Here is a 19,677-nt window from a genome sequence, read left to right as displayed (position 1 = left end):
CTGATCTAGGGACTTGCACTTGGTTATGTTCACACTTAACCAAAAGAGCTATCTCCTGACTCCTCAAATTCCCTTTAAAACACTCTCAAAAGCCTTCTGTGTCCTCTACCACCTATAACAAATCTGTGATTTACGAAGGGCAAACATTTTAGAGTTTTGTTTTGCTTTGTAACTTCTGTATATTGAAATATGACTGACAGAGTTGTAAGATAATTAAAGTATACAGTGTGATGATTTGATATACATACACATTATGAAAGAATTCTACCTCTATTGAACAATCAAGACAAATGAAAGGAAAAAAAAAAAACTCATTGAGTACTAGAAAGATGTTTTCCTTACTACTTTACAACAAATGCCTGACAAAAAAATAAACTCTTGGGGCCAGGTGGTGGCACATGTGGTTGAGTGCACATGTTACAATGAAAAGGACCCAAGTTTGAGTCCCCAATCCCCACCTGCAGGGGGAAAACTTTTCAAGTGGTAAAGCAGTGCCCTAGGTCTCTCTGTTTCTCTCCATCTCTATCATTCACTTCTCTCTTGATTTCTGGCTGTCTCTATCCAATAAATAAAGACAATAAAAATTTTAAAAAGTAAACTCTCAACTTTTAAATGGATGGATGGATGGATTGATGGATGGATGGGGTTTGCTGAAGTGGATGAGAGAAAGGAAATCAAGAACAAAGAAAAGAGCAGAGAACACTTCCTTTCAATTCCTCATGTCAAGACAATGAGTTAAAGCTCTATAATAACCTGTAGATTACCAAGATTACCATTGCCATCCACCACCACCACCACTCTCCCTCTCCCCCTCTCTCTCCCTTTTCTACTTCCTCTCCCTTTTCTTCTCCCTCTCCCTCTCCCTCTCCCTCTCCCTCTCCCTCTCCCTCTCCCTCTCCCTGTTCCTCTCCCTCTCCCTTTTCCTCTCCCTCTCTCTCTTTTCCCTCCAGGGTTATCATTGGGGCTCCGTGCAAATCCACTGGTCCTGGTGGTCATTTTTTCTATTTTATTAGATATAACAGAGTGAAATTGAGAGAGGAGGGGAGACAGAGAAAGAGAGAGCAAGAGAGACATCTACAGACCTGCTCTGCCACTTGTGAGGTAACTCCCCCTGCAGATGAGCAGCCAGGGGCTCAAACCCAGATCCTTGCACAGATTCTTGTGCTTCATATTATGAGCGCTTAACTGGGTGTGCCCCCCCCACCCCGCCCCAACATGTAGTCTCAATAACGACACATAAAGGATCTGTGTTTCCCCTTCCACATAAATAGGCAAAGCTATAGTAATATATGGAAAATTTCACACAAAAACAGACATTCTATAAAATTTAACACCCAGATGACAGGGATGTCCTCCCACCAGATAAAAGAGATTCTTGCAACAAAAGACCACATTAAGTGATGGAATTTTAATCTGGCAAGCAATGGAAAGGGTGTACAGAAAAGGGTAGAGAAAAGCATAAAATGTTTAGAAGGAAAAACAAAAACAAACAAACAAAAAACCACAGTCTACCCAGGAATACTCTATCCATCTATCACTCAGATTTGAAGGCATGATAAAGACATATTCAGATAAACAATAACTAAAGGAATATATTACCACTAAACTGACTGATTGTTTTCACTAATATGGATTACATAAAGAAACAAAGGAAAGAAAAACAATGAAAAGAAAACCACAAATGTTTGGACTGAGACTGCAGAAATGAGGTTACTGAAGAGGACTGGAGAAGAGATATTGGGGGTTGCAAGGGTGAAGGAGGATCCAATAAACTGGTGGAAGATATTGGTACTTCAGTGGTATGAAATTGTAGTTCTAAAACCTTTGTTGTTTTGTAATCAAGATTATATTTTAAAAAACACCAAACAAATTAGAAAATAATTTAAGAGGGCTAGCTGGTGGCACAGCAAATTAAGCACACATAGTACTAAGTGCAAGGAGCTGCACAAGGATCTGGTTTGAGCCCCTGGTTCCCCACCCACAGAAGGGGTGCTTCACAAGCAAAGCAGGTCTGCAGGTGTCTCCCTTTCTCTCTCCCTCTCTATCTCTCCCTCCTCTCAATTTCTCTCTGTCCTACCCAATACAATGGCGGGGGGGAACTAGCCACCAGGAGCAATAGATTCATATTGCTGATACTGAGCCCCAGCAATAAGCCTGGAGGCAAAAGTAAATAAATAAAATAAAATAAAATAATTTAAGTGCCGCTATCTTGGTTTTGATTCAGAATCTACCTAGAAAAAAATTCTGTAAAACACCCAGGAAAAGTGCATTGAGTTTAGTTAAGTAAGCTAAAGCATTCTCAGTGGCACATAGCCTTCCCAACAGTGCTAATCATCACTGCCTTTACTTTGGTATTTTCCTGGTTTAGCTGAGAAAACCTCTGATTATGAGTGTAGAATCTACTGGAAAGTCTTCCCTCTAAGGCAGAAGCAGACTGGCTCAGACAGCACGTTTGTTTCAGTGCCACTGGATGCTGCTGCTAAGAAAGCATCGCCCACGGCCATGTGGGATTTGCCCAGCCTCCCTGCAATGCAGGTTCTCAGCTTGAATCGATGTCTCACTGAATTTATGGTGCTTCAAGTGTACTTATTTTAATTTCATACAAAATGTCTAAAGGATAAATACACTGCAGTCTTTGGAATCTTGATCCAGGCCTGATAGAGTTAATAGTGTTTAGGCGATGAGTTTTAGTTTATTGCTACAAAATGGTGATTACCAATACGGGTTTTATTCTGAGTACTCTATAAATTAACTCATGACAACCGTAGGAGGGTGGTATTCCAAAGTATCTTACTAACCTGTTCTAAGCCCCCCCCCAGAGGATTTTTATCACCCCCATTTTACACACAAGAATCTGAGTGACTTGTGAAGCTAAGTTACCTGTATGTAACCATAAGTTACCATAGCTGTTAAGGGGCAAAAAGGGGGGGGGAGTGGGAAGGAGGGAGGGTAAGAAAGTGGGAAGGAAAGAAGGAAGGAAAGGAGGGAGGGAGGGAGGGGAGTGAAGGAGGGAGGAAGACAGGAGAAGAGTTACAGAAGGAAAGGAACGAAAGGAATGAAAAAGGGAGAGGAGATGGGTGACGAAGAAATAGAAAAGAACAAAAAGTGAAAGATTAAAATCTGGACATTCTAGTGAAGAATTAATTTTATATGACATGAGCCCATTATCAAAGTGAATAGGAACTTTGGGGCATAAACCATCCCCTTCTTTAGAGGTCTGATGACTGTAAGAAGGGGGGGACTGACACAGTATGTGTTGAATATCTACAATTTTCAAGTTCAAAGGACCACCAAAGGCATCCTTCAAAAAAAAAATCATAAAGCTTGAAGGCTGAACATAGAAAGTCCATTTCTCTGATCTGATGCTGGAGATAAGAATACTATGCAGAAATGGTTAAAGTAGACAGAATATGACCCTTGGGTCTCTTAACATCTTTACCTAACTCTTAGGTTGACTCATATGGCATTGCCAATATTAGATTGCATTGGTCTACAGAAATGACAATGCCATATGGTTCATCTTAAATAGTCTCTAGGATGTGCCACAGAAAGATAAATAAGATCCAGTTCTATCCTGGAGGAGCTCAGTTGAGCAAAAAAGATTTGACAAGCAAACATTTTCCACTAAGAGCCTTTGTCCCTATGTTACACTGCCTAGTTATGCTGATCTCCAAGGTATATTTTCCTTTTCTCACCTTTAATTCTACCTTTCTTCCTTTTTTTTTTTTTTTTTTTTTACCTTTTTTCCTTCCTTCCTTTTGTCTTCCCTCCTCCTTCAAGTCTGAGTGATAGCCTAGATGGATAGAGTATTCCTGGGTAGACTTTGTTTTTTTGTTTGCTTGTTTGTTTTTGTTTTTCCTTCTAAACATTTTATGCTTTTCTCTACCCTTTTTTGTACACCCTTCCTTCCTTCTTCTATCCTTTCTCCCTTTCTTGGGGAGAACATTTCTTCCAGTTCTATGTCAGGAGCTTGATAAAGTCCGAGACTTCACGGCTAGAGAAGAATCACAACTGAGTGAATTAAGGGGCAAGGTAGGGCTTATATCACAGTGGACACTTGGGTATTCTTTTTTTTTTTTTTTGCCTCCAAGTTTATTATTGGGGTTTGGTGCCTGCACTACAAATATACTGCTCTGGAGGCCTTCCTCCCCCCATTTTACTGGATAGGACAGAGAGAAATTGAGAGGGGAGGGGAAGATAGAGAGGGGGAGAGAAAGACACCTGCAGACCTGCTTCACCGCTTGTGAATGGACCCCCCCTGTAGGTGGGGAGTCAGGGGCTCCAACTGGGGTCCTTGCGCTTTGTACTATGTGTGTTTAACCTGCTGTGCCACCGCTTGATACCTGGGTTTTCCATCCCTTCAGCTTCTTATGATGCTAAACACCACAGAGCAGTCATGTTGAATGACTTTAAGGATATTTCAATTTGAGGTCATGAATTTACATTTCTCTCTCCATAGATTGTTTTCTTTTTATTTATTTTTGTCTGAAAAAATGAGGTTTGCAAGCGTTTGGTGAGAAAATTGCATAATCTTTGTTTTGGCATCACATTATATAACATGCAGAGCAGCAGAGCATATGCCATTTTTATTGCAGTGACTATGTATTGAAACCTTGAAAAGTATAGCAGTCTTCCTAACATACATCTATCCATCAGTCCCCTCTTTCTGTCACTCAAACAGCAATAGAGATGAGTATGACAGAGGTGACACACTGGGAGGTACTATCTGCTTTGTTCCCTGCTGTATCCTGGTGTCTTGAACAGAGCTGGCAATGAGGTATTGTGGAAGGAGCAGATTAAGATTACCAGAACGGGGGACAGGCAGGTGACTCACCCTGTAAAGTGCACACACTACCATGCATAGAGGACCCAGGTATGAGCACATAGAACCACCTGCAGAGATGTTTCATGGGTGGTGAATGATACTGTGGTGTCTCTCTTCTCTATCATCTTTGTTTTTCTGTCTTTTTTGTCTCTCACCCTCTCTTTAGAAAAAAAAATGGCTGCCTAGAATAGTGGAGTTATTATGCAGGACCTGATCTCCCATGATAATCCTGGTGGCAGAAACAAAATAAAAATGCAATTTGTTAGAATGACCTCTTGTGTCTAACACCAATGAGATAAAAGTAAGACCCTCTCAACAATTTGTTTGGCTTTGTATGTTAACTCTCTTTTCAGCCACCAGGTTCCAGATGCCATCAGGATGCTGGCCAGGCCTTCCCTGGACTGAAGACCCCACCAATGTGTCCTGGAGCTCTGCTTCCCCAGAGACCCACCCTACTAGGGAAAGAGAGAGGCAGACTGGGAGTATGGACTGATCAGTCAACGCCCATGTTCAGCGGGGAAGAAATTACAGAAGCCAGACCTTCCACCTTCTGCAACCCACAACGACCCTGGGTCCATGCTCCCAGAGGGATAGAGAATGGGAAAGCTATCAGGGGAGGGGATAGGATATGGAGATTGGGTGGTGGGAATTGTGTGGAGTTGTACCCCTCCTACCCTATGGATTTGTTAATTTATCCTTTCTTAAATAAAAATAAATAAACAAATAAAATAAACAAATAAAAATGCATTAAAAAGTAAGACCCTTGGGAGTCGGGCTGTAGTGCAGTGGGTTAAGTGCAGGTGGCTCAAAGCTCAAGAATCGGCATAAGGATCCCGGTTCGAGCCCTGGCTCCCCACCTGCAGGTGAATCTTATTCTATCCCAGAACCATGAAGCAGGTGAATCTTATTCACAAGCGGTGAAGCAGGTCTGCACGTGTCTTTCTTTCCCCCTCTCTGTCTTCCCCCATCTCTCTCCATTTCTCTGTCCTATCCAACAATGACAACAATAATAACTACAACTATAAAACAACAAGGGCAACAAAAGGGAATAAATAAAATATAATAATAAAAATTTAAAAATAAAATAAAATGAAGTAAGACCCTTGAGAAATAAGTATTGTGTAGGTAGCCATTATAGTTTAATGACCAAGTTGAGATCATTGTAATTCTTTTTTTAAAATTTGGTATTATTTATATTTATTTATTGGATAGAGACAGCCAGAAATTGAGAGGGGAGGGGGTGATAGAGAGACACCTGCAACACTGTTTCACCACTAGCAAAGCTTATATCCCTGCAGGTGGGGACTGGGAGCTCAAACCTGGGTCCTTGTGCATTGTTAACATGTGCACTAAACCAGGTGTGCCACCACCTGTCCCTGGTCACTAATTCTGTAACTACTAACTTCACTAGTCATATATTCTCTTCAGGTCTCTGTTTCCTCTTTTCTTTTTTCAAATAGCCTTTTTAAAAAAATATATTTTATTTATTTTTTAATGAGAGGGATAGGAGGAGAGAGAGAGACTGAAAGAACCAGACATCACTCTGGCACATGTGCTGCCAGGGATCAAACTCAGGACCTCATGCTTGAGAGTCCAACACTTTATCCACTGTGCTAACTCCCAGACCATTGTTTCCTCTTTTCTAAAGTGGGAATGATTGTGCCTATCTGGCAGAAGATTTAATGAAATGAAGATTCATGTAATACAGAGATCAATGCAATATTAAGTACTCAACGAACATTAATATTTTTTATTCCCATGTCCTTCTAGTCTCCTTAGATGTGCACTAGCATGCGTGTGCATGTCTGTCTGTCTGTCTGTGTGTCTCTCTCTGTGTGTATGTCTTTAGAGGGTGGAAAAAGCTTGGAGAAACAAGGTATTTGGTTCTTGCTATTCAGGGTTTCCCTACCTCTGCACTATGCCATTTTAGGCTGGATAACTCCTTGCTGTGGGGGTTCAGGAAAATCTGCAGGATATTTAAGAACATCCCTGCTCTGTACTTCATAGAAACCTGCCACATGTACCAGATATGATAGTCAAGTGTCACACTTGACATTGTTGACTATTCCTTCTTGCTAAGGAACTACTGAAGTAGCTCTAATTATTCAATAATTAAATATTTTATTTGTAACCAAGTCATCCAGGTACTGCATAGACATCACCTTTGGTTGTATTTTATATTTAATATACATATGTATATATAAAATGTTAGATTTGATACAGAAAAAGAAAAGCAGCAGACAGGAAATTAAGTGGCAGTCTCACAATGAAATGAGTAACTATGTAGATAATAAAAAGCGATATAGTCACACAATTTCCCTGAACAGTAAGGTTGCCCTCCTAATTATAGTTCAAGCTAATCATCACTTTCTCGGATACATTAGTTGATGATACAGAGAGATGGTCAAGTATGCATGGAGAGAAATCAGTTGGGATTCTTAATGTCATAGATATTATAAAGTGGGACCTTTACACAGGTTAACAAAATGCATTATCCACTAGCAAGATTAAAATGCAACATCAACATTCATACTTACAGGTGAATTAAAGACTTTAGTCCCCGGAAAGTATGTCTTGAAATGGACTTGATGTTGTTGTTTTCTATGAATCTGTAATAAGTTAGTATATTTTTGTTACAAAACCCTTGGAACTTGAGAACACATTTGTCCTGAGCCATTATTTTATAAAAGGTTTTTCTTTCTTTCTTTTTTCTTTCTTACTTACAAATACTCTAGATGTGGGAGACCAATAAAAGCATCATCACTGATCACATCAAAGGAATTCGATGTGAATAACCTGCCCAGAAAAAAAAATAGCAACAACAGTTAATCTGACAGATTATCCAATTGCTTCTTGCCCACCCCTTGCAGTGATGGATTACATATGACATGTGTAGCTAACACTTTGAGAAAAAAAAAATCAGACAAGAATGACAATGAAAGCAGCCAAATCAATATGTTTGAATGTCTTCATAGCAAAGACATTAACAGGATCTTTTTTCTGTTTTGTACTAGAAACCTCTGGAGCACTGTGACCATTCCAAACAATAGTGCTTCAGGGTCTTAAACCTGGGAAACATAGAAAAGTCGATCCCCTCCCGCTTGTGCTGTAACATCTCAGAGTAGATAAGCTACTACCACTGGCTCAGAGAATATCCACTGTTTTTGAAAACAGAACAGACTTAAAATGGGAACCAATCAGGAAATGTTTTAGACCTATTTTATTACTAAATAATTGAAAAGAATACTTTCACTTGGTCAAATTTATTTGCAATTTCAAACCCACAGGGATTTTAGTTTCAAATTATTAATAAAAAGAGTAACATCCAGAAATCCCTACACCCTGCTGATATCCTTGACAAATTTGCTGGTTTTCTACATCAGAAGCTTAAAAGAAGTGATTATAGGCTAAACATTACAAAACTTTCTTTCTTCTTTTTTTTTTTAGAGTGGTAATTCGTATATGAAACTCATTAGATAATGTTCATACAAACTAAAAATAAGGTTTTAAATGTACCAACTGATCGTGGTCCGGGAGGTGGTGCAGTGAGAAAGCTTTGGACTCTCAAGCATGAGGTCCTGAGTTTGATCCCCGGCAGCACATGTGCCAGAGTGATGTCTGGTTCTTTCTCTCTCCTCCTGTCTTTCTCATAAATAAATAAAATCTTTAAATGTACCAACTGATAAAATATCTATAAAGGTTCCAGTGATTTTTAGTCTGCATGCTAAAGTTGTGTGTGTCTTATGTTCCACTTGTAACTATTGTCCAATATGTGACCATGGCCATAGACCAGACCAGATCTTTGGCATAATTTGATAATTCATATCTATACATATTGCTTAATTTTACTATGTAAAATCCAATATTTTTTTGTTAGTAAACATTTTGACTTTTACCATCCTAGCTCTTAACTAAAGTGATGCAAACTAGAATATTTTACTTTCTGAACAATTATGAAAAGCTTATTTGACATCTGGGATACCAAAATGATCAAAGAAAGAAGACAACAGGAGACTATATATGAATTGTGTCTGAGTTGATAATATTTGAAGCTGAAATATGGGATATCGTATTATTTTCACTATTATCTGTACTTTTATATAGGCTTAAAATTTTCCATAAAGAGAGGGGTGAAAGATGTTAGATTCTCTTCTATTTTTCCTCCTAATTCTATAGATTTATATTCAAGGATATCACTAGACTCAGAAAAGTCAATACTGATGAATAATAATATAATACTAGATACCCATAGTTACTAAAACAAATTCGAATGTTTATCATTTTAATCATAACTTTGGCAATTGTTTTCTTGCTTCATGATTCTGGGATAGAATAAGATTTCTTAGTCTCCAACTGACACCAAAAGGTTCCCTTAGGCTCCAGATGTTTGTTTCATTCTGCATAGGCAGTATTTCAGGAATACCGGATAGAGCAATGCAGAAATAGATACAGAGAAATACCTTCCATGCTCAATGCTTTGCAAACTCCTATGGGTGCACCAGTAACTTCATAAACACACTACAAGCTGCCAATTAGTTTTAATCACTAGTTTCCCTTACCTTGAATCAGATGCAAAACAGAGTGGGAAATGGAGATTAGTGGGCAGATATGCCCATACATGTTAAGAAAACAAGAAAGAATTTCCACTAGAATTTTTATCTACCTGCTCTTTGCTTATCCTTAGCAACTGTAGTCCTGCCTGCTCCATAGTGGATACCGAATAAATATTTGTTAGAGAAAGGAATTTGCTTAATAAGCATTAAATTCTGGTCATTATTACATTAGCGGTTTTTTTTTTTTCTATTTGATTTTGTAACTAGCAGAGTTCTCGACTCAATGGTCTCTGATGAACTGGATTTCAAGAATCATAACCTCTGGCTAAAACTGTAACTACACACAAAAATATGAGTGAATCTCACATATTTAGGTAAAGAGAAAGAAGCTGGTACAGAGTAAAATGTGTGGTGTGTGATTACACTGATATTTGCCTGTGTGTCCACAACTGTGTTGCAAACCACTAAACCCCCCAACAAAAAATAAGTCATTTATAAAACCACCAATCATAGTACACTTAAATATACCCCTTTTCTTCATTGTATAGTTCAGTAAGCATCTTCCTTTTAAAAGTGAAAAATATTCTTGTGAGAATAATTTCTAAATCCTTCAATTTTACACACAAATAATTAGATTCTTATTTTTTAAGAAGAAGAACTCCATAGACATATAAGCTCATACATACATCCTGCCTATGCTTGAGTGAGCTATTCGTTTCATTTGTCTATATATACTTCAGAAAGCTTTAAAAGATCATGTTCGGTAAGGATGGTGAAACTTCGATCTTCATTTGTAATAGATTTTCTGAAATGTGTATGAATTCAGCAATGTGACTAGATATTGAGTCAGATATGTAGAAGAAACCCCAGATACCTGCATCTACCACACACCATCATTATATATAAAAGACTTGTGGCACGCAAAGCTCAAGGACTGGCAGAAGGATCCCGGTTCGAGCCCCTGGCTCCCCACCTGCAGGGGAGTCACTTCACAGGTGGTGAAGCAGGTCTGCTGGTGTCTATCTTTCTCTCCCCCCTCTGTCTTCCCCTCCTCTCTCCATTTCTCTCTGTCCTATCCAACAACAAGGACATCAATAACAATAACAATAAAAACAACAATAGCAACAAAAGGGAATCAATAAATAAATAATATTTAAAAAAAAAAACTTGTGGCAGACCAAGGTGCATATCCTCTATCCCTTTCTGCAGAATAGTTGGGCAAAAGAGGCTAAGCTCCTTATCCAAATAGCTGTATGATTCAGCCTTTATGACCCCAAATGCTTGGTATAAAAATGGTGAACTTGTCTTAAAAAGAATCTCTTCTTGGGGGGACTTAAAATCGCAGATAGTAGTGGAGTCTTCCAGAGAAGATGCTGGAATAAAAATGTCTTAGGGATGAGTTAGTGACATAACAGGCAAAAAGAGCATGTCACATTTAGGAGACAACAGAATGTGGAGGACAAACCACACAGGGGAAAAGGTGTGATGGCCAGAACAGAGAGATACCCAGATGCTCTGAGTTAGATCCTAAACTGTTTTTTCTTTCTTTTCTTTTTTTTAATTTTTAAATTATCTTTATTTATTTATTGATAGAGACAGCCAGATATCGAGAGGGAAAGGATAGATAGATAGATAGATAGATAGACAGACAGACAGACAGACAGACAGATAGGGACCTGCAGCACTGCTTCATCACTTGTGAAGCTTTCCCCCTGCAGGTGGGGACCGAGGGCTTGAACCTGAGTCCTTGCACATTGTAACATGTGCGCTCAACCAGGTGTACCACCACACAGCCCCCCATTTTTTCTCAAACTTACTTATATTTGAAATCACCAGGGGAGTGTGAAAGGTTTTTTACCCTCAGGGATTCTGGTTATACCTGGAGTGTGAGTTGGGTATGGGAGTATTTAAAAAGAACTCCAAATGGCTCTTATAAATAATGTAGGCTGTATATGGTAAATGTTTTAGACACTTACACCAGCTCCTTATTTACTATGGTGACTGAGCTTAGGGAGCCTCTGCTCCTTGTTGCAGATGTGACTATGATACCACCTTTTGTGTTGTGCTTTGAGGTGCTATCGACTGGCCTGTCCTTCTTACTATATGTAGCAAGAGTCTGAAATCATATGGCTTAGACTTAAAAATTGTCCTCATAATAACAGCATCACAGAGGGCTTAACCTGAATCACAAAGCAGAGAGCTGGACCCTATAAACTTACCATGCAGCAATCCTGCAGATTTGTGCAGAGGTGGTGTAGAATTTTTCATCTGCCCATGGTCCTGTGGGAATATTCGAGGTCTATGCTACTTCTGCTATTCCTTTTTTTAAAAAAAGATTTCTTTATTTCTTTCTTTACTTAGAAGAAAGGGAGAAGAGAAACAGAGCCAGAGTCTCAATCTGGCACCCGATACTCACTTGTTATGCATTTTACCCTTTGCACCTCCTCCTGGACTGGCTTTCTTTATTTTAGGGAGACATTATCCATTAGATTTTTGTTGGAGATGAACATAGGGATGTGCCTTAACCTACTGGTTGTGCATTTGTCTCTTAGCCATTAGTCTCATAAATTCAGTAAAGACAGGGACTACACACACACACACACACATACACACACACACATACACACACACACACGCATTATATAATATATATTATATAATATATATTATATTGTATATAATATAATGTATTTATTAGGAGTGGAGAGGAATTTTTCCTTCTGTAACCAAGCTACTGTATGTTTCCTTTCCAAGAAGAAGCATTAGAAAGACTGTACATAAGGGCCAGGTGGTGGCGCACCTGGTTAAGCACACACATTACAGTGCCCAAGGGCCCGGGCTCAAGGCCCTGGCTCCCACCTGCAGGGGGTAAACTTCAAAAGTGGTGAAGCAGGGCTTCAGGTGTCTCTCTGTCTCTATCTCTCTCTATATCACACTTCTTCTCAATTTCCGGCTGTCTCTATCCAATAAGTAAATAAAGATAAAAAGAAAGACTGTATATAAAGGAAGAAATAAAGGAAGGAAGGAAGGAAGGAAGGAAGGAAGGAAGGAAGGAAGGAAGGAAGGAAGGAAGGAAGGAAGGAAGGAAGGAAGAAAGGGAGGGAGGAAGGGAGGGAGGGAGGGAGGGAGGGAGGAAGGAAGGAAGGAAGGAAGGAAGGAAGGAAGGAAGGAAGGAAGGAAGGAAGGAAGATGGACTGATCAATTCCAGGCTGGTGCTAACTCATTTTAAGCTGAAATTTGTTGCTTTTAGAGTGGTCTATAGTTCATAGAAGCTGCTGTATTATTTCATTTCATCTTTGAAACAACTTCATGAAAATGATTCAGCAGGTTAATATCTGTTTGACAAGAGAAAATTAAGGTCTAGAGGGCTGTTAATTTTTTGTTGTTGCTGCTGTTGTTGATGTTCACCAAATGAAACGTGGACTGGGTTAGATGTATTGCATCAAAGCAAAGGGCTTGGGAAAAGGAGGGGGAGGAAGGGGTGGAAGAGAACTGTGGGGTCCTGGTGCATAATGAAATTGCACTCATACAACAATGACAGTACTGCAAAGCTTTAATCCCCTCACAAAATTGTTCAAGGTCATGAGACACAAGGCTCCTAGTCCAGTTATCTTTCTATACAACAGGGAGCCTTCCATATGTGATTATATAAAGACTGAACACCTACATTCTGGCAGGTAGCCATAATAATACTGCTCAGTAAACAAGGACTGAAAAAATCTAATTAAATTACAATCCCCTTTTTAATTGAATTAATAATTTAACTAGTCTCAATGCCACATTAAGATCATGTCATCCTATAGTTTTTAAAGTAAAGGATCTTTAAAATTTGAATGTAGTTTGGTGTCTTCTGCTTATAAAATCTATGTACTCAAAATAAAAGTTTTAGAAAACACAGAAAAGTTTAAAGAAAAAAATAAAGATCATAGTAATTACTATCCAAAGAATGGTGAGAGTGTTTTGCAGACCCTTTTCTTGGAGAGATAAAAAATTGTGCCTATGTGTCAACAAATACACTATAAACCATCACTTCCTCCCCCATAAAATGTGGGAAAAAAATGAAGATAAATATCATGGTATTGTACTTTTTGAAGATATTAATATGCATATATACAATACATAAATTATGTACACATCTTTATATAATTGGGATAATTTATATTGTTTTATGACTTTTTCATGTAATCATGAACAATGAGGATAAATTGTCAAAAAGTTGATTTAAACACATGAGTAAGTTTTTTTGTGTCGATATATGTATCATAATTTAACAATTTTACTGCTGATTCTGATTTTCATTATTATAATCTCTATCTTAACCATATTTATATACAAATATTTTTCTATATCTAATTATTACCTTAGGTTAGACTTAGAATATATTTATTTATCTGTTTATTCATTTATTGGATAGAGACAGAAATCAAGACGGAAGGAGGAGATAGAGAAGGAGAGAGAGGGGCCGGCTGGTGGTACACTCGGTTAAGCACACATAGTACTATGAGCAAGGATCACCACAAGGATCTGGGTTTGAGCCCCAGCTCCCCACCTGCAGGGGGGAGGGGGGACACACTTCACAAGCAGCAAAGGAGGTCTTCAAGTGTCTGTATTTCTCTTTCCTTCTCTATCTCCCCCTCCTCTCCTAATATCTTTCTTTCCTATTCAATAAAATGGAAAAAATGGCCTCCAGGAGCAGTGGATTCATAGTGCCCGCAGCAAGCCCCAGCAATATCCCTAGGGAGGAGAGAGAGAGAGAGAGAGAGAGAGACTCACAGCACAGTTTCACCACCTGTTAAGCTTTCTTCTATAGGTGGGGACTGGGGACATGAACCTGGGTCCTTGTGCACTGTAGCATGTATGCTCAACTAGGTGTGCCACTGCCCAGCTCCTTAGGATATATTTCTAAAAGTAGCTTAACTGGATTAGATACAGTTTTAATTTGCTCCAATAGAATATTCAGCTCAATGTAGAAATTCCTATTTTGCCACATACTTACCAATATTTAATATAATTTTTCTTTTCTAATAAATCATATTCTTTGACCACTTTTGTTAAGTGCTGCTTATTAAGAACATTACAATCTTTTCCCTCTCTTATTTGATGCTGTATTTTCCCTTCTAATTAAAATTTATCTTTTAGGATTTTAACACACTTTTTTTTTACATTTTAAACAAAATATGTCAGTTTTTATTGTGCATTCTTTCTTTGCTTTTATTCTATTTAATTTTTTCATTTTTACTTGTGATTTACAGTGGGTTACACGATTCTAAGATTACAACGTATAGCTCTTTGCTTTTATTCTTAAAATTGCTATCTTCTATCAAGAAATCAATGAGATGTTGAAATATTATCTTTTTTCTCCCTAGTTTTTTAATTTGAATTTTTAATCCTTTTGATACTTTTAAGTGTAATGTGAAGTGAGGCATTGCCTTGCTTCTTGTTTAAATATTTACCCGGAGCCTTTTGTTGTAAAACTAGCACCTTCCTTATTTACAAGTATTGCTTCCTCAAAATGGCTGCTATTTATTTTCCAATGGACAAATTTTGGATTTGTTATTCCCACTACTTCTTAATTTATTATTTTATATGTCTATTTATTATGTTCTTTTGATTTTTCTCAAGATGTTTAGTCATTCTGAATAAATTCAAATATCTTTATTCTTTCTGATTTAAAATCAAAGTTTTTAGAAATATGACTGTATAAATTATCCAGTTAATTTGGACAGTTAGTAATCTTTCACACTGGCATACTTTATTTCAATAAGTATTTAGAAGAACAGGCCTATGGTAGTTTATTACTTTTATTTTATTTTATTTTATTTATTTTATGATTTTTTTAGTTTCACAGAGCAGGAAAGTTAGCATAATGATTATGCAGAAGAGACTTTCATGCCTGAGGCTTCAAAGCCCTGGATTCACTACCACCAGAACTGTCATTGGCCCAGTACTAGTTTGCATATTATTTTCCAGCTGGAGGAGATTCTATTCTCTCTCTCTCTCTCTCTCTCTCTCTCTCTCTCTCTCTCAGTTGACACCAGGGTTATTACTGGGACTTGGTGTCTGTATTATGAATTCACTGTTCCCTGTGAACAGTTATTCCTTTTTTCTCCTTTTATTTGATAAGGCAAAGAGAAATTGGGGGGGGGGGCTGGGAAAGAGAAAGACACCTACAACATTGCTCCTTAAGTTTTCTGCCTGCAGGTGGAGAGTGGGGTCTTGAGCCCAGGTCCTTGCATATGGCAATATGTGGGTTGAGACTGGCGCACCACCACCCGGCTCCTAAAAGGAGATTTTCTTTGCTGTGGAGGATAGATAATTTAGGAGGCTCTATCATATCCCTCACCCTCAGTCTCTGAGAAGTTCATTCTGAATGGAGAAGATAAAATCTGGCTTTCTATGTAAAACGTTTTCCTATGTAAAACGACATCATGACTTTTCTGACAACCATATATATATATTAACAATATAAAATGCATTAGATGAATCTGTTTTATAATCTGTGAAAGTGTAATGACAATAACAAAAAGACTTTCTGGAAGGTTCTAAGAATTACATGAGATAATGTATATGAACATGTTCAGTGCTTCTACTAAAGATTAGCTACAGCATAGACACAAAAAGCCGGTTTCAAGAGCTACTGAGTCTCGTAAAACACCATCATTTTTCTACCAGGGAAACCAAGGTCCAATGAATTTGTCACCTGTCCTAGACAGTTGGGAATTGGGGCCAGGTGGTTGTGTACCTGGTTAAGTGCACACCTTACAGTACACAAGGACCTGGATTCAAGCCCCTGCTCCCCACTTGCAGGGGTAAAACTTCACGAATGGTGAAGCAGTGTTGCAGGTGTTTTTCTGTCTCTTTCCTCTCTATCACCTCTTCCCTCCCCTCTCAGTTTCTCTCTGTCTACCAAATAATAAATAAATTAAAAGACAAAAAAAAAAAAAGGAATTGAGCAGCAATTGGTAGAATGTATAAACACATGTGTACACACTTCCAAGTACACGTGTGTCTATTTTATATATATGCATATAGATGTAAATTAGAGAGTCTGATATACAGATGGCAGCTCTTAGAAGATTTGGGGGCACAATTGGAGGGCTTCACCAATTATTTAGAACTGGCTTTGCTTAAATGATTTGAACCTTCTGATTTTTAACCAATATTCTTCTTAATCCCAAAGAACTGTACTGGTTGAATGTTAACAGTGGGTTGATGATTCACTCTAGTTAAGTGCACACATTTTAATTCTAAGTGCACATGTGAATAATTTACATTTGAATATTTAAAAATATAATCTTAATATAGAAAAGCACTGAAATAGAAATTACCACACATGACCACATTATTTCATAGCTATTTTTGAAATGCACTCTTGATAAATGTTTTATTTTTAAAAAGACTTATCGTTATGAGAGACTAGAGCACTACTCATTTCTGGCATACGCAGCACCAGGGATTGAAACTGGGATCTTACATATTCAAGTCTCTAATACTGAACAATTTTCCAGCCTCTGGAAAACAATTTCAAGGTAGCTCTACAATTCCTTGAGTAGAACACCACCTGGGCAATTTGAATGGATAGGGAGTTGCCTTACTTTTGCACCACATGAATCTACTAGAAGAGCACTCCAAAAATAAGTGCAATTTGATTCTTCTTTAAACAGATGAGGGAAACTTGAGACCTGCAGAAACTAATTGATTTACCCAGCATCACATAATAAAGCAGCATAACCAATATAAAAATGCAGGTGTGGGAGTCAGGCGATAGTGCAGCAGGTTAAGTGCAGGTGGTGCAAAGCTCAAGGACCGGCATAAGGATCCCAGTTCAAGCTCCCAGCTCCCCAACTGCGGCAGGGGGGAGGGGGGAGTCAGTTCACAAGTGGTGAAGCAATTCTACAGGTGGTGTCTATCTTTCTCTCTCCCTCTCTGTCTTCCCCTCCTCTCTCCATTTCTTTCTGTCCTATCCAACATCAATGACATCAATAACAACAACAATAATAACTACAACAATAAAAAAAAAAGGGCAACAAAAGGGAATAAAAAAACATTTTAAAAAATGCAGGTGTTAGATCAGCAGGAATTTCTTTGGGAGTATTGTGCCAAGATACTCAAGTTTTCCTTCCTAGGAGCTGGCATAGTTAATTGTCTACCCTCCTCAATTTGTTTATAAATTCAGTCTGTACATCCTTGATCCTGAAACACTAAGGTGAATTGGGAAAGAAACCTGCAATCCTGCATCGCCTCACCATTTGTGAAACTTACCCACTACAGGTGGGGGCTGGAAGCTTTAGCCTGGGCCTTTGTGCATGGTAATGCAGGCACTGAACCAGGTTTAAGGCTGCCCAGCCCCAGTAGTATAAAGTTAAGCTCAGATGTCTTTATCCTAGTGACTGGGCTCTAAGTGATAGGTAACCTACTTTCTCCCCAAAATGGAGTCTTCACTGGGAGGTTTCCAAAGAAGTGGGGTTTGCCCCCATCAGCTGGGGCCCTAATCGGGGAGTCCTGAGATTCCCAAACAGACATGATGGGTCTAGACCTCGAATAAATCTCTCCATTGTCACCGGTCATTACCATCAAGAACAACACAATAGACCCCTTTGTGGACCCCCATAGGACCTTGCCCTCAACTTGGATCAACAATGGTAGAGAATCGTCCATCCTCCAAAGGGAGGATGGACAATATACTCTATGCTACACCTGAGGAAGATGGGTCGATATTGGGGCAGCCTGGAATGTTTCTACTCATGACCACAGAACATGAGCTCAGATCTATAGGGATACAGAGGTCACACAGGCTCCTAAGCTGATTATGGGTCACAGATCACATCAAATCAATGGGGTTTACAGTCAATAATATTTATACCCCTTTCTCATATTTGGGAGCTACTCTCTCCCCTGATCCAGCTTTCTGGTCCCTTTCCAGCCATGGCATCATCTCCTCAGACAATAACTTGGATCCACCTGCATATCAGATTTCAGGCTCAGGGGAAAAAGAAAAAACTAGCATAGCCACAGGCCCTTTGGAATATAACTAAAATATGCCTACTAGCTGTCTACAAAATGGAGGACCCCCAACACTTCATCTGCACTATTCCAGCCTTTAGGTCCATGATTGTCCAACAATTTGTTTGGCTTTATATGTTAACTCTCTTTTCAACCAACAGGTTCCAGTTGCTAGCAGGATGTAGCCAGACTTCCCTGAACAGACAACCCCATCAATGTGTCCTGGAGCTCTGTTTCCCCAGAGCCCCACCCCAGTAGGGAAAGAGAGGCAAGCTGGGAGTATGGATTGCCCATGTTGTCAGAGGGGAAGCAATTATAGAAGCCAGACCTTCAACCTTCTGCACCGCACAATGACCTTGGGTCCATACTTCCAGAGGGTCAAAGAATAGGAAAGCTATCAGGGGAGGGGATGGGATACAGAGTTCTGGTGATGGGAGTTGTGTGAAGTTGTACCCCTCTTATCTTATGGTTTAGTCAATATTTCCTTTTTATAAATAAAAAAAAATTTTTTTTTAAAGTGGTGTTTGTCCTGGGTCCATGCTCCCAGAGGGATAGAGAATGGGAAAGCTATCAGGGGAGGGGGTGGGAAATGGAGATTGGGTGGTGGGAATTGTATGGAATTGTACCCCTCCTACCCTATGGTTTTGTTAATTAATCCTTTCTTAAATAAAAAAATTTTTTTAAAAGTGGTGTTTGCCATGTGGCTTGACCATGGGAAGAGCCTGGCAGTGAGACTCCTCAGATATCATACTCAATAAATATGCACTAACATATACATACTATGTCCTTACATGGACATAGATTTTTTTAACTTTATTTTTAATATTTATTTATCTATTCCCTTTTGTTTCCCTTGTTGTTTTGTTGTTGTAGTTATTATTGTTGTTATTGATGTCATTGTTGGATAGGACAGAGAGAAACAGAGAGAGGAGGGGAAGACAGAGAGAGAGAGAGAAAGATAGACACCTGCAGACCTGCTTCACTGCTTGTGAAGTGACTCCCCTGCAGGTAGGTAGCCGAGGGATCAAACCAGGAACCTTATGTTGGTCCTTGGGCTTTGTGCCAAGTGTGCTTAACCTGCTGTGCTACTGTCCAACTCCCAACTTTTTTTTTTTAATAAAAGGTAAAGAAAGGTGGTGGTAAGAGTGATGTACAGATATCTATCATGAGAAGCTGGGGGCCAGGTGAGTGGTGGTGCATCTGGTTGAGCTCACATGTTACAATGTGCACCAACGGGGGTTTAAGCCCCCAGCTCCTACCTTCAGGAGGAAAGCTTTATGAATGGTGAAGCAGTGC

At 38.9% G+C, this 19,677-nt stretch overlaps 1 protein-coding gene across 5 annotated transcripts in view; it reads right to left on the bottom strand.

Annotated features, from left to right (window-relative positions):
* The window catches only part of LGI1 (leucine rich glioma inactivated 1), a 40,192-nt gene that overhangs the window by 10,772 nt on the left and 9,743 nt on the right, over positions 1-19,677 (bottom strand). For 4 of the 5 annotated variants that reach the window (XM_060192275.1, XM_060192290.1, XM_007516781.3 and 1 more), the window contains 2 exons: positions 7,550-7,621; positions 7,363-7,434 (listed from right to left, as the gene is read on the bottom strand). In XM_060192275.1, coding sequence (XP_060048258.1) covers positions 7,363-7,434; positions 7,550-7,621 — 144 coding nt within the window. The remainder of the gene's footprint in view (positions 1-7,362; positions 7,435-7,549; positions 7,622-19,677) is intronic. The other variant, XM_060192300.1, reaches the window with a different exon arrangement.

This window comes from Erinaceus europaeus, chromosome 1 (genome assembly GCF_950295315.1).
Source record: "Erinaceus europaeus chromosome 1, mEriEur2.1, whole genome shotgun sequence".
NCBI lineage: Eukaryota > Metazoa > Chordata > Mammalia > Eulipotyphla > Erinaceidae > Erinaceus > Erinaceus europaeus.
This window is presented reverse-complemented; position numbering and strand designations above follow the sequence as displayed.